Source organism: Salmo trutta, chromosome 22 (assembly GCF_901001165.1).
Source record: "Salmo trutta chromosome 22, fSalTru1.1, whole genome shotgun sequence".
Classification (NCBI taxonomy): domain Eukaryota; kingdom Metazoa; phylum Chordata; class Actinopteri; order Salmoniformes; family Salmonidae; genus Salmo; species Salmo trutta.
In genome coordinates, this window is record NC_042978.1 from 14,023,716 (window position 1) to 14,047,642 (window position 23,927).

Below are 23,927 nucleotides of genomic sequence, written 5' to 3' on the forward strand. Positions count from 1 at the left end.
GTTGAGGGAGAGGTTGTTGTCCTGGCACCACACTGCTAGGTCTCTGACCTCCTCCCTATAGGCGATCTCATCGTCATCAGGCTATGCAAGAAAATGGTTAAATGTAAATAGGAGTCATCATATTTTGGGAGGGTGAATCATACCTAGTTTTAATGACGCTGAGGTTGAACTTACCTGTGTACTCTTTCAGTCCTCCCAGTGCTTACTAAGCCACTGGGGGACGCTGTAGCATGGTAGCTGCTTTACTCTGGACAGTGGCGCTCTAAGTACTTCCGGTACCAGAGTATCTAACATTTTGTAATGCTGCTGTATTTTTTTTTAACCACATAGCTAGGTTGAATTTTCACAAATTAATTCCCTCCGTGTGTCTTTGAGGTTTTTCGGTCTCGCTGTTACTTGATTGAAGACAAACATGGATATTCCTACAGCTCCTGAGGGTTTGTATCTTTCATTTTGATTAGCTAGTAATGCTAACGTTGCCTTGCTAAATTAGTTAGCATGCAAAAGCCAGCTAGGCACATGATTGTCGTTACTGATTTAGAATAGTTTTTTTAGTAGCTAGCTTCTTTTATTAACTAATTAATCATTTTAAAATGAGCTCCCTAACCTTCATGGACATTTTTTTTTAAACTACATAGCTAGCTGGCGGCTATAGTATAGTCGCGCATGCGTCGATTTAGCCTGGAGAATCCGACATTGAATTGCATATTATGCCGCGTTCAAACCAACTGGGAACTCGAAAACATACGAGGTCAAATCATGACGTCAGTGACTTTCAGGTCGGAAAGTCGGAGCTCTAGAAAGAGACCCGAGTTCCAGATTTGGAATTCCGAGTTGGATGACCGTTCAAATCGATTTTTACCTGTTTGAGCTCGTTTTTACCCCCCCGAGTTCCCAGTTGTTTTGAATGCGGCATTATTGCATTGGATTCAACGTTGTGCATAAATTAGCGTTTGTATCAGGAAATGTTCCTCTCACATCTACAAGCCAGAATGTTGAATATAATAACATTTTTGGGCTCCCGAGTGGCGCAGCAGTCTAAGGCACTGCATCTCAGTGCTAGAGGCGTCACTGGTTGATTCCCGACTGTATCACAACCGGCCGTGGTTGGAAGTCCCATGGGGCAGCGCACAATTGGCCCAGCGTCATCCGGGTTTGGCCGGTGTAGGCCTTTATTGTTAATAATAATTATTCTTAACTGACTTGCCTAGTTAAATAAAAAAAACTCACTTTATTTTTTAACTTATTCAGGGCAGCCAAATTGAGACCAGGTTCTCATTCCAAATGGTGCCTTGAGTACAAACATTTTCTCAAACATGGAGAAAAATTTACATTACAAATAAAACAAGAAAATGATTTAACACAACAGTTTCAACAAATAAACCACTACAATTAATCGAAGCAACTGCAATCCTCAATAGATTAATTCAACACCAGAGTCCTAAACTGTCCTAGCGGCACCAGGGAATCAAGATGCAAGGAATTTTGTAGGTTATTTCAACAATGGGTGGCACTAAAAACGAAAGGAGGATTTACCTAAATTCGTCGAGACCAGAGTGACCAATCCTGTGAGCGGGTTTGGTAGCTCATTCTGTTCTACGTTAGCAACGAAGTTGGATAAGTTGGTAGCTTGTGTCGTAGAGCTTTGTAAACAAAACGGGAATAATGAAGTGATCTATTGGACTTTAATGAGGACCAGTCAACCTTGTGATACATGATGCAGTGATGAGTATTAACTTTCACCTGTGATAAAGCGAAGGGCGGCATCCAAAGGTTTAAGAGTACTTGCTGCTGCAATCTAGTCAGAAGTGTCACCATATTCAAGAACTGGCAGGAAAGTTGGCTGTACAATTTGCTTCCTGCTATTTACGGAGAGGCAAGATCTATGTCTAAAAAAGAATCCCACTTTAAATCTTTGCTTTTTAACAAGCTCATCCATACATGCAGAAGAGTCAACAGATCATTCTCAAACCACTTGCGAGATGCAGGCTTTTTTCAGTCAACCTTTACTGATTGTCTGGGCGGTTGGTCCTTTTGCGTGATTTAATGTGAGACAATATATCCACAGGAAAGTATAAATGCATCAACTTTTCAAAGCGCTGGTATTGCGTTCAGATTCCCATTACCTGAAACATGTGCAGAACCATGTAAACACGAGCTCGGCAAGTACGCGTGCGTCTCGTGCATGTATTTTCATCTTGTGCACATGCTTCAGGTGATCTGAACGCACTACCAGAACGATCTACCAGTGCTTTGAAAAGTTGATGTAATTATACTTTACTCTAGATATACTGGTGGGAGTCTATTAAGCTGGCCCTGTTATGCATAGTTTGCACCGAGTGAAGCAATTTTGATTTAACTAGGCAAGTCAGTTAAGAACAAATTCTTATTTACAATGACGGCCTACCCTGGCCAAACCCTAACCCGGACGACGCTGGGCCAATTGTGTGACACCCTATGGGACTCCCAATCACGGCCGGTTGTGATACAGCCTGTAATCGAACCAGGGTCTGTAGTGACGCCTCTAGCACTGAGATGCAGTGCCTTAAGCCACTCGGAATCCCTGAAATTCATTACTAATTATTGACCTTAATTCATCCACCAAGTACAAGGGCGGAGCAAAAACCCACGGAAACTCGGCCATTTGTGGAATGAGTTCGACATGTGGGGTAGAGGAGTTTAATATATAAACAAATCACAAAGCAATGGTGAGGTGAACAGTGTGATGAAATATTTTAAATAAAGGGTTCTTTAATAATCAGCGGCTTCAAAGTAAACAAACTCAAAGATTCAAACCTTTTTTAGGCATCTAAAAAAAAAGTTCACATCAATGATCGCGTTTTCAAATCATTGACGTGTCCGCTTCTTGATCTTCGAATCCTTAAACTAAAGGGTCCATCTGAACATATCCACCTGTGCTCAGTGTGTTGTGTGCCGTTGTTACCATCTGACCATGCAGATTGACCCCATTCCATACACACACTTTCAAACAGGATGTACGAAAGCTTGTTCTTAGCATCAAAACATTGCAGGGCCCTAACAAACAGTAAAGGCTCCTTTCCTCTCCCCATTCCCCCCCCCCCCCCCAGGTGTGCATTTACATCACTGAAAGGAAGGACCAATTTCATCTACAAAGTGACAGTAGAACAGAGCAGGGGAAAGGAAGGACATACAAACAGAATACAACAAACCTCTCTTTCAGACACACGCACGGACATAAACTCAAACAGTTAAAACAGTATCAGAGAAAAAGAGGAACGAACCCTAGGTACTGTTTGGTGATGGGGGGAGAAAGAAGTAGAGAAAGCGTGTGGGGGGCGACGACAGTACCTCAGTTCAATGCTTGTTTTAGGGAGGGGGGTCCAGTGGGCGATTTAAATTCATTTCCTGAACCGGGCTGCCTCCCGTGCATGAGTCGTTTGGCCCACTAAAGTGATTTAGGTTGGCACGTGGAGTAGGATTCAGTGTTTTCACATGCAAAAGTGATTGCTTCTGATAAAAACGCTTTATATGCCTTGCCAATGCACACCAGTTATATTTTTTTGTTGACGTCAACAACCGAGCAGTGCAGATTGTTGTTCGATTTGAGCAAGGCGCTCCTCCCTCACCGGCTTCGCCCGGTCATGTGACGGGCCATAGGCTGATTCAACCCACGCCATCATAATAGAACGCTGCCACTGTCTCATTCCTACCTGCAAAAGGACCAACTGGTAAAGCAAGTTAAAATATAACTTTATTAAACATTCTGGCTTCTAGAGGTCATGAGAGGAAACTTTCCTGATCCAAACGCTCATTTAAATTCAATTAAATTCAACAGAGTTTTTAGGCTAGTGTTGATATGGGCAAAATATGATATCAGTATATATTTTTTTTTTACGGTATTCTGTTTTTGGAAGAAAAAAGCTTCTGATTGTTTTACACTGTTCGATTAAGCTTTTTCATCAATTCCTGCATTTCCTGCGATCATTTCCACACTGCCACACAGGGCTGAATGATATTGGCAAAAAATCTAGGCCTTATTTTAACCAAATGTTACAATTGCATTTTGACTTGTGATTTAGATCAAAACACTTGGGTAAACTAGTCTAATTATATAATTGGAATATAATATTGGGTACTTTGAATACAATGTTTGACATGACGACAAATAAATGTCAGGGTGGAGTTATTGTGACAGGGTAGGAACCAAGTGTTGGTCATTGTTTCCTATGTAACCCTATAATCTTTGGCTACATTAAATGTGTTCTCTTAGCTACTTCATGAAGCTAACATATTAATGCCTCACCTAATACTTTTTTCATTTTCCATTTTATTTAACTGTTATTTAATTAGAAAACATATAAGTCCTTTATACTGGAAAACGTACAGTTATGAATCGCCTAATCCTCTTTGGTTTAGAAGATACTGTTGCGCAAACATGCTGATTTTAGGCCTACACCATCACTGGTATCAGGCTGTATAGTTTGCTCTGACTCAGTACATTTAATAGCTAGCCAGCTAACTAGCGATTAGCATTAGCGGCTAACAAGATTTAGCCACAACTTGCTAAGAAAATACAAACTAGCTGTTTGCAGATGTAAGAAACACAAACTAATAGTCTAATTATAGAACGCTAGTGGATTTATATTAAGACTCAAAGTGGAAACGGCATCGTTGTCATCATTGTTGCACCTGCCGCATTGATCATGCAGACTAAACGCAAGTGCGCTCCTTGAGTGACGTGGCGGGCCTAAATCTGTGTGGAGAGAGAGCGATGGCAAGTAGCGGAGTAAATTATAAAAATGCACATTACACGCGTATCACATTTAACAAACCAAACAATCTGATACCGTTTATAGGTAAAGTAAAACCAGTGGTGGAGAAAGTACCCAATTTTCATACTTGAGTAAAAGTGAAGATGCCTTAATAGAAAATTACTAAAGTAAAAGTCACCCAGTAAAATACTACTTGAGTAAAAGTTAATGTATTTGGTTTTAAATATACTTAAGTATCAAAAGTAAATGTAATTGCTAAAATATACTTAAGTATCAAAGTAAAAGTATAAATTATTTCACATTCCTAATATTAAGCAAACTAGATGGCACGATTTCTTGGTGTTTTAATTTACAGATAGCTAGGGGCACACTCCAACACTCAGACATCATTTACAAACAAAGCGTTAGTGTTTAGTGAGTCTGCCAGATCAGAGGCAGTAGGGATGACCAGGGAAGTTCTTTTGATGTGTCTGAATTGGACCATTTTCCTGTCCTGCTAAGCATTCAAAACGGAACGAGTACTTTTGTGTGATAGAGAAAATGTATGGAGTAAAAAGTACATTCTTTTGTTTAGGAATAAAGTAAAAGTGGTCAAATTTAAATAAAGTACAGATACCCCCAAAAACTACTTAAGTAGTACTTTAAAGTATTTTTACTTAAGTACTTTACGCCACTGGTAAAAACCCATACTGGTCCTTGCATCAATACAGGTATATAGACTGAACAAAAATATAAACGCAACAATTTCAACCATTTTACTAAGTTACAGTTCATATAAGGAAATCAGTCAATGGAAATACATTCATTAGCTCCTAATCTACAGATTTCACATGACTGGGAATACAGATATTAATCGGTTGGTCACAGATACCTTAAAAAACAAAAAGGTGGTGGCGTGGATCAGAAAACCAGTCAGTATCTAGTGTGACCACCATTTGCCTCATACAACATGACAGATCTCCATCGCATATAGTTGATCAGGCTGTTGATTGTGGAATGTTGTCCCACTCCTCTTCAATGGCTGTGTGAATTTGCTGGATATTGGCAGGAACTGGAACACACTGTCGTACACGTCAATCCGGAGCATCCCAAACAATGACCCTCAGGATCTCGTCACGGTATCACTGTGCATTCAAATTGCCATCGATAAAATTGTGTTTGTTGTCCTTAGCTTATACCTGCCCATACCATAACCCAACCGCCACCAGGGGGCACTCTGTTCACAACGTTGACATCTGCAAACCGGTCGCCCACACAACGCCATACACACTGTCTGCCATCTGCCCGGTACAGTTGAAACCGGGATTTATCCATGAAAAGCACACTTCTCCAGCGTGCCAGTGGCCATCGAAGGTGAGCATTTGCCCACTGAAGTATGTTACAACGCAGACGTGCAGTCTGGTCAAGACCCAGGTGAGGACGATGAGCACTCCGATGAGCTTCCCTGAGACGGTTTCTGACAGTTTGTGCAGAAATTCTTTGGTTGTGCATACCTGTTATATCAGCTGTCCGGGTGGCTGGTCTCAGACGATCCTGCAGGTGAAGAAGCTGGGTGTGGAGGTCCTTGGCTGGCGTGGTTACACGTGGTCTGCGGATGTGAAGCCTGTTAGATGTACTGCCAACTTCTCTAAAACAACGTTGGAGGCATCTTATGGTAGAGAAATTAACATACATTTTTCTGGCAACAGCTCTGGTCGACATTCCAATTGCACACTCCCTCAACTTCAGACATATGTGGCATTGTGTTGTGTGACAACTGCACATTTTAGTGGCCTTTTATTGTCCCCACCACAAGGTGCACATGTGTAATGATCATGCTGTTTAATCATCTTGATATGCCGCACCTGTCAGGTGGATGGATTATCTTGGTAAAAGAGAAATGCTCACTAACAGGAATGTAAACACATTTGTGCCCAACATTTTGGAGAAATAAGCTTTTTGTGCATATGGAACAATTCTGGGATATTTTATTTCAGGTCATGAAACATGGGACCAACATTTAACATGTTGCGTTTTATATTTTCGTTCAGTGTAGTAAAATACGGTATACCGCCCATGTTGTCCCTCATGTACGATTACTTTTCTGCCCACCTTTACACAGTTACCTTGCACAGTATGTATAGAGGGATGCCCCAGGTTTGAGGGTCCCATAATAACCTGATCAAGATTGCTTTGCTTTAAATGAATTGTGGTGTTAGCTAACATAACAATAATATAACCCCTAAATGGATGTCAAGCTGTATCAGAAATCGTGATTCCCTGACATGTCAATGTTTTTAATTTGCTGTTTTTGATTTTGTTATATTCTTTGTTAATTCTATGGTTTTTACTAGATTAATTGTAGTTTTTCATGTTGTTTGTCTGTAATTTTTGTAATGACTTGGCGCTGCCTATCTTGGCCAGGACGCTGTTGAAAAAGAGATTTTAAATCTCAATGAGCCCTTCCTGGTTAAATAAAGGTTAAATAAATAAAATGTGACTCACCAAAAAGTTGTTTTTTTCTCTCCACAGATCAAGAGCTGAAAAATGTCATCGACAAACTGGCCCAGTTTGTGGCTCGAAATGGCCCCGAGTTTGAGAAGATGACAATGGAGAAACAGAAGGACAATCCCAAATTCTCTTTTCTGTTTGGAGGGGACTTCTTCACCTATTACCGGTGCAAGCTTGCTATGGAACACCACCAACGTATGTAACACATATAACTATCCATTCGTCTTGTCTTAGATTCCAATGCTAAGTCTTTTTTATCCCATTTTGCAGCAGGTTTGGAACACAACCACCACGTGCAGATATTGTAGCCTAACTTGTGACATCTGCTCACAATTTTCTAGTCATTGCAGGAAGAAGACCAGACCTGAATGTATTTCTATATAATGGATAGGCTATATCTGTGGCTGTTTGTATGCCACTGTATTGTAATGTGTGCTTCTCCCCACATAGATCCTACTACCCACGAGTGTGAGGAGTATAAATTGGAAGGTATTTACTGGGACGATAGAAGTCCCAACTTGCACATTTTGCTCGACATTCATCTGGTGTTTTTGCATCACCGGTGCTTGAAGGCTTTGTTTTTGTATTGTTTTTCATGTTTGTATTTTTCAATCATGATCATTTTAAAATGGAGGATACCCTGGCTACTGGTGTTGATCGAATTCCTTCTATTTTTGTTATTGTCTAGAACATTCTAGTTCTAGATTTTTCAACCACAAGTCAAGTTTCGACTTTGCAAAGCTAAAGTATGTCAGTTTGCTAAGAAAGAGTTTTTGATTTTCTTGATGCTTGTTGATATCAGATGCAGATTTATGTTGTTTTTGTCCGTTGCGTGTGATTCAATGCTGCTGCAAAGTTTGACTTAAAAATCCACATGCTCTGCTGTTACAAAATTACGTCTTTTTTATTTCCGTTGTTTCAGAGATACTTCAAAATGCTTCATGTTTTTCAATCTCAATTCCTTTGAAGTATAAAGGAATTGAGTATAAATGAAGATGAGAACATTCCTTTCATGAAGCTAGTTGCATGTAAAATACCCTTGTTTTAGTACTAGCTTTTCTTTTGAGGAATTTCATTTCATTTGTGCAAATGACAAAAAACATCAAGAGTACAATGAAAATGTTTTCTTTATCATGCTTTTGTCCTTTAATCACTGACATTTTGGCCTTTTATTTTGTAGATCTTTATAATCCACCCGGTAAGGAAGTCCCAGATGTCCCTCCACCAATCACGATCCTGGCTCCGCCCCCCATTGCCCCTGCCACGCCCTCTCTAGATGAACTCATCCAGCAGAGCCAATGGAATCTGCAGCAGCAAGAACAGCACCTGCTCACTCTCAGACAGGTACGGGTCACCGTACGCCAGGGTTGGTCAGTCTTGATTAGTTGAGTCAGATATGTTAGTGTTGGGCTGGTGCAAAAACCTGAACGCACTGGCCCTCCAATGTCGCAGACTGACCGTCGCTACTATATCCTATATTCTCTGGTCATAAAATGTGTGAGACAGAATACATGAAGTTTCAAAGCAAATACATTTTACAGCTGTTGTTTTTTCCCCTAGATGTCCAGAATGAAATGGTTGTCATTTGTTTGATTCCAGGAGCAAGTGACGGCAGCCATAGCGCTGGCCATGGAGCAGCAGACCCAGAAGCTGCTGGCGGAGACTCAGCAGGACATCTCTGAATTTGACAACCTGCTGCAGCCCATCATTGACACCTGCACTAAAGACGCCATCTCGGTACGTTCATGAATTTGTCATGACGTTCATGACAACATGAACAGTAGATGAACTGGAGAATGCTCTGGTGTATTTAAATCGTATGTTTCTCTCCGGTTCCTTCTATAGAAAAGTTTGTGGTCATACACACATCCTTATAAACAGGGCTAATAAAGAACACTAGTATGGAACAACAAGGCCTGCACAGTGTTAAAGCTCCCAATCTGAAACGGATCTTTGTTTTCTCCCAGGCTGGTAAGAACTGGATGTTCAACAATGCCAAGGGCCCGCTGCACTGCGAGCTGATGTGCTCACACCTCCGGAACCGCATCACAGCCGACGCAGCCCACTTCGAACTCCGCCTTCACCTCATCTATCTCACCAATGATGTCCTCCATCACTGGTAGAAGCATGATGAAAATGAGGCTTTGTTTCTACTCTCAGAATGCCACACATACACAGACTGCGCTTTTTTCATATTGTATTTTAAACTCCTCAAACAAAACTAACTTGCTTGCGCTCGATAATGGAAGTAATTATGCCATGCATTGTATTCGTGGTTAGTTAAGTGAACCTTGTCTTGTGTCATACCAGTCAGAGGAAGCAGCAGCGGGACCTGCTGGCAGCGCTGCAGAAGGTGGTGGTGCCCATCTACTGCACCAGCTTCCTGGCTGTAGAGGAGGACAAGCAGCAGAAGGTTACGCGGGTAAGTGGACTGACTGCCTGTTCAATGGAGACATTGTTCCATATAAACTCAGCAAAAAAAAAGAAACATCCCTTTTTCAGGCCCCTGTCTTTCAAAGATAATACATAAAAATTCCAAATAACTTCACAGATCTTCATTGTAAAGGCTTTAAACACTGTTTCCCATGCTTGTTCAATGAACCATAAACAATTAATGAACATGCACCTGTGGAACGGTCGTTAAGACACTAACAGCTTACAGACCGTAGGCAATTAAGGTCACAGTTATGAAAACTTAGGACACTAAAGAGGCCTTTCTACTGACTCTGGAAAAACACAGAAAGATGCCCAGGGTCCCTGCTCATCTGCATGAACGTGCCTTAGGCATGCTGCAAGGAGGCATGAAGACTGCAGATGTGGCCAGGGCAATAAATTGTAATGTGAGATGCCTAAGACAGCGCTTCAGGGAGACGGGACGGACAGCTGATCGTCCTCGCAGTGGCAGACCACGTGTAACAGCACAGGATCGGAACATCCGAACATCACACCTGCGGGACAGGTACAGGATGGCAACAACAACTGCCCGAGTAACACCAGGAACGCACAATCCCTCCATCAGTGCTCAGCCTGCCTGCAATAGGCTGAGAGAGGCTGGACTGAGGGCTTGTTGGCCTGTGGTCTGGTGAGGACCTGCCTTACATCACCGGCAACAATGTCGCCTATGGGCACAAACCTACCGTCGCTGGACCAGACAGGACTGACAAAAAGTGCTCTTCACTGACGAGTTGCGGTTTTGTCTCACATGGGGTGATGGTCGGATTCGCGTTTATCGTCGAAGGAATGAGCGTTACACCGAGGCCTGTACCCTGGAGCGAGGTGGAGGGTCTGTCATGGTCTGGGGCAGTGTGTCACAGCATCATCGGACTGAGCTTGTTGTCATTGCAGGCAATCTCAACACTGTGCGTTACAGGGAAGACATCCTCCTCCCTCATGTGGTACCCTTCCTGCAGGCTCATCCTGACATGACCCTCCAGCATGACAATGCCACCATCCATACTGCTCGTTCTGTGCAAGATTTCCTGCAAGACAGGAATGCCAGTGTTCTGCCATGGCCAGCGAAGAGCCCGGATCTCAATCCCATTGAGCACGTCTGGGACCTGTTGGATCGGAGGGTGAGGGCTAGGGCCGTTCCCCCTGGAAAGGCCCGGGAACTTGCAGGTGCCTTGGTGGAAGAGTGGGGTAACTTCTTACAGCAAGAACTGGCAAATCTGGAGTCCATGAGGAGGCGATGCACTGCAGTACTTAATACAGCTGGTGGCCACACCAGATACTGACTTGTTACTTTTGATTTTGACCCCCTCTTTGTTCAGGGACACATTATTCAATTTCTGTTAGTCACATGTCTGTGGAACTTGTTCAGTTTATGTCTGTTGTTGAATCTTATGTTCATACAAATATTTACACATGTTAAGTTTGCTGAAAATAAACACAGTTGACAGTGAGAGAACGTTTATTTTTTTTTGCTGAGTTTAGATGTTGCCTGTGGTCAGAATGACACCCTCTGTTTCTTGTTTCTCTCACAGCTCCTGCAGCTCTGGGAAAAGAATGGCTACTTCGATGAGGTGACGATCCAGCAGTTACAGAGTCCAGCTGTGGGCCTGGGCCAGTATCAGGTGAGGACTGAGGCTAGTGGCCTAGTAAAGTGTAATACTGCAAGTCAGCTGACAATTTAAAGGATTGGACTTTGAGGTCAACCACATATACACGTCCTACCCCATGCCACACACAAAGTTCCATCAAAATAGAATAACATTTCTTTTTTTGAAATTGAATTGATTCGATTTACTCCGGCTAGGCCAGTCATCACTCGAGTGTTCTCTGTAACACTAACGGTGGCCCTCCCCTCTCTCCCAGGCCTCTCTGATCACAGAGTACGCTGCGGTGGTGCAGCCCGTTCAACTGGCCTTCCAGCAGCAGATCCAGACCCTGAAGACGCAGCACGAGGAGTTTGTGGCCAACCTGACGGTGCAGCAGACTGCAGCAGCCGCAGCAGTGAGCCAGCTAGCTGCAGCAGAGCCCGACGTCAAGGCAGTCACCACTCAGCCTGGTGAGGGGAGAGAGAAACGCGCGCACACACACCCGCATAAACACACACACAACACTGCGTTGTGTACTTTCGTTTGCATGTTGATGAGGCTGTTGGTCTGTCTGTTAGCAAAACAGCACTGTAGAGATGCTGGTGACTGGTTTGATTTGACTTTTTAGTCTGTCTCTCTTGCATACAGACCCACAAACACACACACACACTAAGCACTTCATGATGTTATTTCGTTTACATGTTGATTCTTCATCTTTAGCCAATGTTACGGGAATTAAGTTTTCAATGTTCTTAAACTGAACTTCAATTAAACTACTTAGTCTGCCCCCCCAGAGGGTGTACGATTCTGGTTGAATGAAGCAGACGGAAAACCAGCCTACAATGGTCAAAACGTTTATTTATGAGAGCTCTAAAATCCATACAATGCACAAAGCCTTTTATATTACCACACACACCCAAATGAACTCGCATCAGTAGAGAACTCCACCGCGCGTTAGGCGGCTGTATTTTTCCACAGTACACATACATTCATTATCAAACCTTGCAACCTGTCTTCTAATCTCCTGCCAGCTATGCCGTTCTCAGGCCGTTGTTTCTCTCCCTAACTTAGGGAGGCCTCTTCTCCTGTTCCTTTCCCAAGGTCGTCTTATCAACTCTGCCCTGCTCATCTTGAAGTAGTAACAGTGTCCTAGTGTTTAAAATCTACTCACACACAGCATTGGATTATAGTCTTTAACACCTTATTATAGCCTTACAATTTCTAATACATTTCAACAGGTTATATGGTTTCTGAGTGAAATCATTTAGTCAAACCTTTAATCATATAATTTCCATTACAGCCATATTTACCCTTTAACCAAATATCCTTCTCTGTCTTGTGGCGTCGACAGGAGAGGTGAAGGCATCCATGTCTGGCCCTCCTGGTGATTATGATGGAGCCCCGCCCAGATCAGACCCCGGTGCTAACAACACTGGCCACTCTGATAACTCCTCCTCCAAACCCTGGTTCGACCCACAACACATGCCTGGAGGCTGGAACCCCAATCAGCCAGTAAGCTGGTCCTACTGTGTTGTTTATATGCACTGTGACTCTTCCCTTTTTATAATGTAAAACTCTCAAACTGATATAAGGAAGAGTCTGTTGATATACAGTGCCAGTCAAAAGTTTGGACACGTACTCATTCCAGGGTTTTTCTTTATTTTTACTATTTCCTACATTGTAGAATAATTGTAAAGACATAACTATGAAATAACACATGGAATCGTGTAGTAACCATAAGTGTTAAACAAATCAAAATGAATTTTATATTTGAGATTCTTCAAAGTAGCCACCCTTTGCCTTGATGACAGCTTTGCACACGCATTCTCTCAACCAGCTTCATGAGGTAGTCACCAGGAATGCATTTCAATTAACAGGTGTGCCTTGTTAAATGTACATTTGTGGAATTTCTTTCCTTAATGCGTTTGAGCCAATCAGTTGTGTTGTGCGAAGGTGGGGGTGGTATACAGAAGATAGCCCTATTTAGTAAAAGACCATTTCCATATTATGGCAAGAACAGCTCAAATAAACAGAGAGAAACAACAGTCTATAATTAATTTAAGACATTGAGGTCAGTCAATACGGACATTTTCAAGAACTTAAAAAGTTTCTTCAAGTGCAGTCGCAAGAACCATCAAGCGCTATGATGACACTGGCTCTCATGAAGACCGCCACAGGAAAGGAAGACCCAGAGTTACCTCTGCTGCAGAGGATAAGTTCATTAGCGTTAACTGCAGCCCAGATAAATGCTTCAGAGTTCAAGTAACAGGCACATCTCATCAACTGTTCAGAGGAGACGGTGTGAATCAGGCCTTCGTGGTCGAGTTGCTGCAACAAAAAAACACTACTAAAGGACACCAATAAGAAGACTTGCTTGGGCCAAGAAACACGAGCAATGGACAATAGACCGGTGGAAATCTGTATTTTGGTCTGATGAGTCCAAATTTGAGGTTTTTGGTTCCAACCGCCGTGTGTTGGTGAGGCACAGAGTACGGTGAACGGATGATCTCCGCATGTGTGGTTCCCACTGTGAAGCATGGAAGAGGTGGTGTAATGGTATCGGGTGTGTTTTGCTAGTGACACTGTCTGTGATTCATTTAGAATTCAAGGCACACTTAACCAGCATGGCTACTACAGCATTCTGCAGCGATACGCCATCCCATCTGGTTTGTGCTTAGTGGGACTACATTTGTTTGTCAACAGGACAATGACCAAACACCTCCAGACTGTGTTAGGGCTATTTTACCAAGAAGGAGAGTGATGGAGGGCTGCATCAGATGACCTGGCCTCCACAATCCCCTGACCTCAACCCAATTGAGATGCTTTGGGATGAGTTGGACCCGCAGAGTGAATGAAAAGCAGCCAACAAGTGCTCAGCATATGTGGCAACTCCTTGAAGACTGTTGGAAAAGCATTCCAGGTGAAGCTGGTTGAGAGAATGCCAAGAGTGTGCAAAGCTGTCATCAAGGCAAAGGGTGGCTACTTTAAAGAATCTAAAATATATTTTGATTTGTTTAACACCTTTTTGGTTACTACATGATTCCATATGTGTTATTTCATTGTTTTGTCTTCACTATAATTCTACAATGTAGAAAATAGTAAAAAGAAAGAAACCCTTGCATCGGTAGGTGTCCAAACTTTTTACTGGTATTGTATTTACAGGTTTACTGTTTCATAGAGTTGAACAGATAGGAACTATAGTCAATCTATCGAATCAGTCCTATGCAAACAAACTGTTGAGTTGATGAATGAGTGAGTGGTGAAGGTACGGTAACACGGAAGATGAGTGTCCGTTTAAACACCCGTTATTTTTGTCCCCTCTCAGCCTCCGTTTGACCCTACCCAGGCGCCCCCGCCTTGCCCGCCCTGGAACAGCCACGAAGGCATGTGGAACGAACAGAGGGGGGACCCCAGCTGGAGTGGAGGCCCTCCGAGGGGGGAGGGCGGTCCCTGGAGCGGAGGGGGAGGACAGAACGAGCCCCCTCCCAACTGGAGTGGTCAGTACGACCAGCCCCCCTGGAGCAACCAGGGACCTGACCAGCCCCCCTGGGGCCAGAGAGAGCCCCCATTCCCCCGCATGCAGAGGCCTCCCCACTTCAGAGGGCCCTTCCCGCCCCACCAGCAAGGGCCCCCTCCCTTCAACCAGCCGCCCCCGCCTCCCCACAACTTCGGCCGGTTTCCTCCACGCTTCATGCAGGATGACTTCCCACCCAGACACCACTTTGAGAGGCCACCCTACCCTCCACACCGCTTTGACTACCCACAGGGAGACTTTCCCGGAGGTAAGAATACAGGACAGGTTCCACTATGGGAGCTCATTATTCACTGTTTAACTTTTCTGTCGCTATTGTATAAGCACCCTTCTGGCTGATTTTCCTGACCACCATCCATAGTTACAGTACACATATCGATTTACATGATCATTTGTGACTGACCGTTCTATCTACAACATGTCATTTAACTGAGTCTCTCCCCTTGCCCCTGCGTGTTGACCAAGACATGGGCCCCCCGCCCCACCACCACCCCAGCCAGAGGATCCCTCCTCCGGGCATGGGGGGAGGAGAGCATCCTCCCTGGGGGGGTAACCAGCACCCTGACTTCGGCCCCCCGCCCCACGGCTTCAACGGCCATTCCCCCCATATGAGGCAGCGGCTGTCCCCGGCTCACGTCAACCAGGATGACCCCAGCCTGGTCCCCAACGTCCCTTACTTCGACCTGCCCGCCGGACTCATGGCCCCTCTAGTCAAAGTGAGTAGCACGGGAAGAAGATGTCTATTGCTTTTCAAGGATACATTTTCCACAGCTCACTATGCATTTCTCGGGCCCCAGTGATTTTAAACGGTTTTTCTCCACCTGTTTTATATGCGTAAGCTTGAAGACCATGAATACAAAGCCTTGGATCCCAAAGACATCCGCCTTCCTCCCCCCATGCCCCCTAGTGATCGCCTGCTAGCTGCTGTGGAGGCCTTCTACAGCCCCCCGTCCCATGATAGACCCAGGAACAGGTAAAAACACTAACATTTTCACTTCATGTGCTTGAGTGATCAATGCAGTGTGTGTGCTCTATTGATTGCAATGTCTTTGTCGGTCAGTGAGGGCTGGGAACAGAACGGCCTGTATGAGTTCTTCAGAGCCAAGATGAGAGCCAGGAGGAAAAAGGGCCAGGAGAAACACAACAGGTGAGACCATCTGCCTGCTAACCGGCCTTATGTCTCGCGCGCGCGCGCACACACACACACATTTCACAGACTTATCTGTAGTACAAGGAGACTTTGGGTACCACTTAACCTAAAATAAATGTGCCTTTTGAAATCCACAGGTAAATACAAATGCTTTGTTAGTCTGGCTCTCTGTTTCCCATCTGTAAGTACTGTATGAGAGATGAGTGCTCTAATAAAGTGTGTGTGTTCTCTCTGTCTCTCCCAGTGCCCACGGGGGTAGTCGTTCACACAGCCGTTCTCGTAGTCGGGGCCGCTCCTCATCTCGTTCCAGCTCCAGCTCCTCCAAGTCCTCCCGTTCCTCCTCACGGTCCCGCTCTCGCTCCTACTCCAGATCACGCTCCAGGTACACTCAGATGGGATTCTTCCTGGTTTAACAGGAATTGCAGATTTCATCAGGAATACTATCAGATACACCTGTACGATACAATCAAGATGTATTGGTAGACCGTTTTCCTCATTTGGTTGGAGGTTAGGTGGTGTTAAGTAACACTGTGGAGTGAACGTCGTCAAGTTTGACGGATCATGTTGTTTATCTTTCCCCTCCACAGGAGCAGGAGCCGATCCAGGTCGTCCCGCAGTCGCTCTCGCTCCAGGTCTCGCTCCAGATCTCGCTCTCCTGACAAGAGACGGCTAGAGAAGCCCGGACATGCTTCCGCCCCCGCCACCGCCACCGCCTCCCAGAAGTCCCGTAGCCCCTCCCCTCCGTAAGTCCCTCTCATCTCGGTGTGCAATGTTTCCTGCTCTTAACACATCATATCGCCTCTGGCGTATTGCTTACAAATCTGTGCATATCATAGGGATAGGGGCTTGGGGAGGGTAGAGACCGTAACTATGCCATTGATATAATGGAGGCAGTCACTCTCACATTGAACATTTTAAAGCAGAGCGTTGAAGGCTGTAGATTACTGAATGTATTGGTTGTGATCTCCACAGCACTAATTCTGGGCTTGGAGCAGCCCCTTCTATCCTGCCTCCAGATAGCAGGCTGGGAGAGGAGAACAAGGGCCATCAACTGCTCATGAAAATGGGCTGGAGTGGTTCAGGGGGGCTTGGCGCGAAGGAGCAGGGCATCCAGGACCCCATCAAGGGGGGAGAACTCCGGGACAAGTGGGACCAATATAAAGGAGTGGGGGTGTCACTGGACGACCCTTATGAGAACTACCGCAGGAACAAGAGTTATAATTTTGTAGCTCGCATGAAAGCAAGGGAGGAAGGTAGGAATTTTCATCAAGTGATCTCTGTAGGTCTTTTTGAAAATGTTGCAATGAAATTCTGATGTTGTGGACAGGTATTTGTAGGTGATATGATAAACTAAAATATATAATAACCAATGTGTGTTTATTTCAGTGAATCGGGAACCACAGGAGCCCCCTCCCGCTGAATGACGTGCATCGTAAAGCAAACAACCCCTACCCAGAACACACCTCCTTCATAATTAGTTGTTTGTACAGAATAATGGTTTTAACAGTATGTTTCCCTCTACCCGTTTGCAAAATACCAGAAGGTTGGGGTCCTTTAGTTTTAATGTTGCTTTTCTTGTGGAACTTGTTCATGTATTCTTCTCATGTTCCAGGATCAAGTCATCAAGACTTGGAAATGGACAGATAGTGTTGTGTTGCTCTTTTGAAACAAAAAGAAAATCCCACAAAACATAGGAATGCACATGGAATCAATGGCATGTCAGCTATAATTGTGAATCAGTTTACCCTGTACTAACCACATTACCTGGCTACCTAAACTCCTTGCTCCGGACAAATGCTACGTCCATGGTCGTTAGTTTCTTCTCTGCTATGAGGTATGTAGCTGAACGATAGAGCAGCGGAAGAATTACGTTTAAGTCGTCAGGCAACTAACCACATGCTGTAGAGAAATAAAGCATTTTAAATACTTGTTTTGATATTCTGTTTGGATAAATGCGCTCACAATTAGTTAACCTCAACCTAGATTAAAAGAAATGTAAAAAGAATTGTCAGAAGAATTTCATAAAACCAATTAAACCAAATTTCAACTGTCTATACATATCCTCATTTATCTGTATAAAATTCTATACTTCACAGTGGCGATTTTAGCATGTAAATCTTGGCCAAAAAAATGAAGTGGGATGCATGCCAGCAAAGCCACAACACTAAACAATACATTAATTGCACTATGAAAGTGACCACAAACTGTTAGGGTCTGCATAAAGCTGTCACAACCGCAGTCCCAGCATCTTACCACTGCTACACATGCTATCAGCGGAGCCTTGTCTGGCAGCGAAACAGTTAATTCAGCCTCATTTACTGCCTTTAAAAAAAAACATAGCTGATATGGCTGACTTGCTTAAACAAATGTGGTTTCTAATGACAATTGAGATGTACAAACTGGCATAAGGGGATGATAAGAGGTCATCCGTAATTTCGATTGACATTAATGAGCGAGCTAGGACAGACGTAGTCAATATAACTTTTTGTTTAGCACTTTTGACATGTCCAGCAACAGAATTCAGAACATGGGCCGTTAGTGTTCTCGATGTACACCAAGTCATAACCGTAGGATGAATAAAGGGGGCTTATAAGCAGACAATGAAAGCTCTTACAATTACATTTCTTTAAAACTACTCTAAGGCTACATGTGCACCACCAAGTCAGAACAGTAGGTGAAATAGACCAAATTATTAGGGTGAGGCACATGGGCTACTAACATCTTACTACACAACATATACTTAGTATTACTTTCTTAGCTACCGTATACATATCTCCCATGGTTATTACATAATTTATGCAGCAGCATACAATACATTTTTGGACTCACCTTGTGCTGTGCTCACTTGAACAGGAAGGTGGCGTGGCGGTCTTTCATGGGTGAATGTTGTCATCAAAGTCTGGCATTCTCTGGGGGGGGGACACAAGGTCGAATCATGACGTCATTGATCTTCAGGTCGTAGCTCTAGAAAGAGGCCAGATTTACAATTCCGAGTTGGATGATCGTTCAAAACGTATTTTCCCAGTCGGAGCTCGTTTATTCCTGACTTCCCAGCTGTCTTGAACTCACTGAAGTCGCAGTTCCGAGGTAACAGCTGTTTTGGGCACGGCACAAATCATGCTTCGTTGACAGCATGGCCAATGTTGAATGTTTAGAATTTTAAACTTGGAAAAGAGCCCCTTAATCACAGATTTGGGACCTCTCTGTCACTGATTCCTTCCAAACCAGTCATTGTTGAATTTGCGATTTCCAACTTGTTGTGTAATGTTTATGTCCAGTTACCGATGAGCACCGATACGTTTTATCTATAATTTCTCTTCATTATTTATCTTCATATGACAAGGATTAAAAAGGATTTGCCAGTAGATTGTTGACTTGATTCATGATGATGACTGCTGGCTAAGATTATGAAAGTTTGTTGACATGATCAGTCCAATAAAAGCTACTGTACATATAACGTGATATGTCATTTTATCTGTGGCCAATGACCTTGAGCCTTTGTGGATGGGCTCTTCTAATGTAACTATGGCAGCACCCAAAGGGCTAGATTTTTTGGGGGTCTAGCCTTAGACTTGGTGGTGACATAGTGTCCCTATGCGTGTCAGAACACTGAGCCAATCATCGCAACGCTCCGTATTTTCTGCAGGCTTGCCCCACCACCACAGAAAGCACTGAGCTAGGCTGAAACAACTGCATTTTGGAGCTGCCTTACTCAAGACAACAAGAGACCATGTTTGTATGCGTCTTTATTAACTCAATGATATATTTTTTTTACATTGTTTGCAAACTGATGTGAGACACTGTATTAATGCCAAAATAACATGCAAAATAGGGGGGCTCAAAACAGGGGGGGTCGCCACTGATATTTCTATAGAAAGTATGGCATATTTGAATAGATTGTCTGGCCTTTTTTGATCTAGGTAAATTCACAAGCCCCAACACATGAAACGTTTTTTAATAGCACAATGGTAAAGTATCCATACATTCTCAGTGTCAGATGTTGTGGAGCTCCATCATTTCCTGAATAATCTCCTCCAAGGCCTCCTCCGTGGTCAGCTTGGGAGGCTTGTGACAGCCAATGAACTACAAGAAATCAATCCCACTACAAATCTAGTCAATTCAGGAAAAGTGGAAAAACTCTGAAAATGTCAGTTTTTGTCTTGGATCACGATGACTACAAATGCACAGTTAGAAGTGTGAACACAATTGGGTCCACAGCAAATATGGTTGACAGTCCCTTAGATAAGAGTGACAAGGAGGGGCGTTTGACTATCAATTATACCTTCAGTACTACACGAGTGTGTGGCGATTCATTTATGATTGGGCATTAGAGTAGCCTACCTCCTTGGTGTCCTCCAGGGTGGTGTAGGTATAGTCTGCAGGGACTGTAGGAGTGGAGGTGGCGGCTGGTCTGGACAATGTGTCTCGTGAGAGCCAGCTGCTGCCCCAGCATGTTGAGTGCAAACACAGCAGGGCTGTATGCACTGAGGGCCGGGGATGAGAGAGACAATAGAGGTGTGGTCAGTAGGACGAAGAGCTGAGCCTTTCCTATTTAGATAAGAGATTATGCTTCAGGCATTGTGTTAAACAATGGTGACAATGAGGTCACCAAAACCGATGATGTATACTGAACACAAATATAAATGCAGCGTGCAACAATTTCAAAGATTTTACCGAGTTACAGATCATATAAGGAAATCAGTCAATTGAAATACATTAATTAGGCCCTAATCTATGGATTTCACATGACTGGGCAGGGGTACAGCCATAGGTGGGTCTGGGAGGGCATAGACCAACCCACTGGGGAGCCGGGCCCAGCCAATCAGGATGAGTTTTTCCCCACAAAAGGGCTTTACTAAAGACAGAAATACTCCTCAGCCCCCACCACCCTTAGATGATCCCGCAGGTGAATCAGCTGGATGTGGAGGTCCTGGGCTGGTGTGGTTACACGTGGTCTGCAGTTGTGAGGCCAGTTGAACGTACTGCCAAATTCTCTAAAACGACATGGTTACACGTCATTATGGTAGAGAAATTAACATTCAATTCTCTGACAACAGCTCTGGTGGACATTCCTGCAGTCAACATACCAAATGCACGCTCCCTCAAAACTTGACACATCTGTGGCATTGTGTTGTGTGACAAAACTACTCATTTTATTGTGGCCTTTTAATTGTCCCCCAGCACAAGGTGCACCTGCATAATGATCATGTTGTTTAATCAGCTTCTTGATATGCCACACTTGTCAGGTGGATGGATTATCTTGGTGAATGAGAAACGCTCACTAACAGGGACATAAACAAATTTATGCCCAAAATTTGAGAGGAATAAGCTTTTTGTGCCTATGGAACATTTCTGGGATTGTTTTTTTTTGGCTCATGTACCATGAGACCAACAGTTTACATGTTGGATTTATGTTTTTGTTCAATGTATAGAAACCCTGGATTGCTGATGCTGTGTATTGGCCAATGAGAGGCTTTGAAGCCAATGACTCCCCAGGAGTCCTCCATAGGAATTAATGGAATTCTATAGTATTTCAATTAAATGTTTCAAGGACAAAATTACATGCATTTACAGAAAATGGTTTATATATTTTTTTATTTTATTTGTATGTTTAGCTCACATAATATAATTTAAAAGTATGCATTAAGGTGTCTTTAATGGAATAAATGTGGCAAAAACAAATGTAGATATTAATAGATGCATTTCTATAGCGCCCTTAAAAACAAATTACAATGGTGGGGGAGTGCAAAGATGGTATGGGCACAGTGGCTTCAAAACATCGCCACCTGTCAATCATCGAGTGTATATATAAATAACTGGGTGAACAGTGCATCAACTACTGTAGCATGAGTTGTGTTGTAGCAGAAAATCCAAAAACGACTTTAGAAGTTTGAGGCTCAACTGAGGAATTTTATTATATGCTTTTATTGTTTTTTTTATGACCGAGAATTCTGCCTCTCATCTGAACCGTGGCTGTAAAGACACACCCTCCACGGCCTCTGCACTGACGGTGACTCGCCACGGGTTTGATCCATATAGGCCATCCCAACCGCCGGCCCTAGGGCTGCCATACCTACACAGACAGGGGAATGACAGACGGGTAGACATGTTTGCATTACACTGACTAAAATGCAAATGTCTTTCATTGTTGCAAATGTTACTGTATTTAGTTAGTGTACAAACCGCTGACCATGTGAAGGCCAGTCCGTCTGGTTGGGTCTGCACCGCTGACCAGGTGAAGGCCAGTCCGTCTGGTTGGGTCTGCACCGCTGACCAGGTGAAGGCCAGTCCGTCTGGTTGGGTCTGCACCGCTGACCAGGTGAAGGCCAGTCCGTCTGGTTGGTTCTGCACCGCTGACCAGGTGAAGGCCAGTCCGTCTGGTTGGGTCTGCACCGCTGACCAGGTGAAGGCCAGTCCGTCTGGTTGGGTCTGCACCGCTGACCAGGTGAAGGCCAGTCCGTCTGGTTGGGTCTGCACCGCTGACCAGGTGAAGGCCAGTCCGTCTGGTTGGGTCTGCACCGCTGACCAGGTGAAGGCCAGTCCGTCTGGTTGGGTCTGCACCGCTGACCAGGTGAAGGCCAGTCCGTCTGGTTGGGTCTGCACCGCTGACCAGGTGAAGGCCAGTCCGTCTGGTTGGGTCTGCACCGGGGCCTCTCTCACACACCTGGGCGAGCGTCTCTTCAAAACTTGAGACGGCATGATCGTTTTAGCCTCAGAGTGGGAGCGAGATGATCTGGAATAGAAAGCCCTGCTGCCACTGAATGAATCAGCGATTCTACTGTAGTCTGTGTGGGTGATGTGGGACTGACTGTCCTTCTCCGAGACACTGGACTACTTGTCGCTACAAGATGTGTCTGAGACGCTGTAGTCCATGACCTTGCTGACCTCCAACGCGTCTTTGTCCCCATCTCTGTCTCCCAGGTGCTCGGAGATCTCGCTGACACTACTCCTGTCTGTTTCAGTCTTGATCTCACTCTCAATGTCACTCTTGTAGTCCTCCCTGGGCTCTACTGATGGGATCCTCTCCTCACACCTCCAGTACCACTGGCTGTCATTATCACCCACCTTTTCTGTTGTTGTTTGTTTTCTCCGACATTCCAAGCGTGACCGGTGCGAGGTCGTCCAGTGACAAAATATTAATGTTGAATTCTGCAGAGAAAACATGACTTCATGAATCAACTGGACTCAGTAAATTATATCAAAAACACTATCTCTGGTTAACTAGCACTCAAAACATATTCTTGAAGAAAGTTTCTCATTTCATATTGCTTTTCACTACAACTCTACAGACATTCGACAAATGACCTGGCTTACCATCAGAGACTCCACTTCTCTCACTGACGGCATCATTGGAGGGCAGGTCCTCAGAGAAGAGCTCCGCCAGAGCGTCCAGGGCCTCAGAGAAGAGCTCCACCAGGGAGCACACCTCACTGAGGGCTGACACTGAGGACCGGGAGGGTTTGAGGTGCCTGGCCCGTGTGGAGCCCTGACTGCCTGGGGAGGGGGCGTAGGGGGGGGATAGGGCGATGGAGAGAGGACTACTGAGGCACTGCAGATGGAGAGAGGACTGCGCTGGTCCAGGGCTCGGCTGGAGAAGCGACTGGGTGATCCGCTGCACGGAGGAGAGGGTGGAGAGCGGGACTGGGCTCTGACTGAAGATGATCGGTCTGCCAGTGGAGGTGAGGGGGAAACCTGGCTGCTTTTGATCAACAACTGTGGAATATAAGAAAAAGGACAGATGGGAGGTTAGATTACACATTGCTGGTACTAAATTGCTATTAGTGTGAGCTACCTTTCTAGTTGTCATCTGTGAGGATTCTCTTGCTTCTTTGTGCAGGCTACGACTCAAAAGAGCCCCCAGGAGCTTCCGCATATCCTCCTCATCACTGTCCAGAGTCACACCTCTACCGGCCACCCTTATTGGAGTACAGGGTTTGGAACTACCCTATGGCGTGGCATCAAGA

At 44.4% G+C, this 23,927-nt stretch overlaps 1 protein-coding gene and 1 long non-coding RNA gene across 4 annotated transcripts; one reads left to right on the forward strand and one right to left on the reverse strand.

Moving 5' to 3' along the window:
- Window positions 1-253: 253 nt before the first annotated feature.
- Window positions 254-18,015, forward strand: LOC115158150 (calcium homeostasis endoplasmic reticulum protein). Of its 3 annotated transcripts, none has more exons than XM_029706751.1 (18): window positions 279-437; window positions 7,266-7,439; window positions 7,695-7,733; window positions 8,425-8,588; window positions 8,844-8,981; window positions 9,212-9,363; window positions 9,555-9,666; window positions 11,228-11,317; window positions 11,559-11,751; window positions 12,633-12,793; window positions 14,607-15,063; window positions 15,279-15,529; window positions 15,653-15,786; window positions 15,874-15,960; window positions 16,208-16,345; window positions 16,551-16,706; window positions 16,936-17,216; window positions 17,350-18,015. In XM_029706751.1, the coding sequence occupies exons 1-18, from the start codon at window positions 413-415 to the stop codon at window positions 17,385-17,387; spliced, it is 2,790 nt and encodes a 929-aa protein (XP_029562611.1). In that variant the 5' UTR covers window positions 279-412; the 3' UTR covers window positions 17,388-18,015. The 3 variants fall into 3 exon arrangements, with proteins under 3 accessions (XP_029562612.1, XP_029562611.1, XP_029562610.1); XM_029706750.1 differs by having other exon boundaries at window positions 280-437; window positions 15,273-15,529; XM_029706752.1 differs by lacking the exon at window positions 7,695-7,733 and having other exon boundaries at window positions 254-437; window positions 15,273-15,529.
- A 3,837-nt stretch (window positions 18,016-21,852) lies between these two features.
- Window positions 21,853-22,289, reverse strand: LOC115158994 (uncharacterized). The gene is made up of 2 exons (XR_003868803.1): window positions 22,189-22,289; window positions 21,853-22,036 (listed from the first exon to the last, which is right to left on the reverse strand). It is a non-coding gene; the product is annotated as an uncharacterized LOC115158994 (long non-coding RNA).
- Window positions 22,290-23,927: the final 1,638 nt, after the last annotated feature.

What these genes read in the sequence shown, in the direction of transcription:
- LOC115158150 (XM_029706750.1), top strand. Translation starts at nt 413, where the DNA reads ATGGATATTCCTACAGCTCCTGAGG. An exon ending in TGGGCCTGGGCCAGTATCAG is followed by an intron (nt 11,318 to 11,558) that starts GTGAGGACTGAG and finishes CCTCTCTCCCAG; the next exon opens with GCCTCTCTGATCACAGAGTA. An exon ending in GGCAGTCACCACTCAGCCTG is followed by an intron (nt 11,752 to 12,632) that starts GTGAGGGGAGAG and finishes TGGCGTCGACAG; the next exon opens with GAGAGGTGAAGGCATCCATG.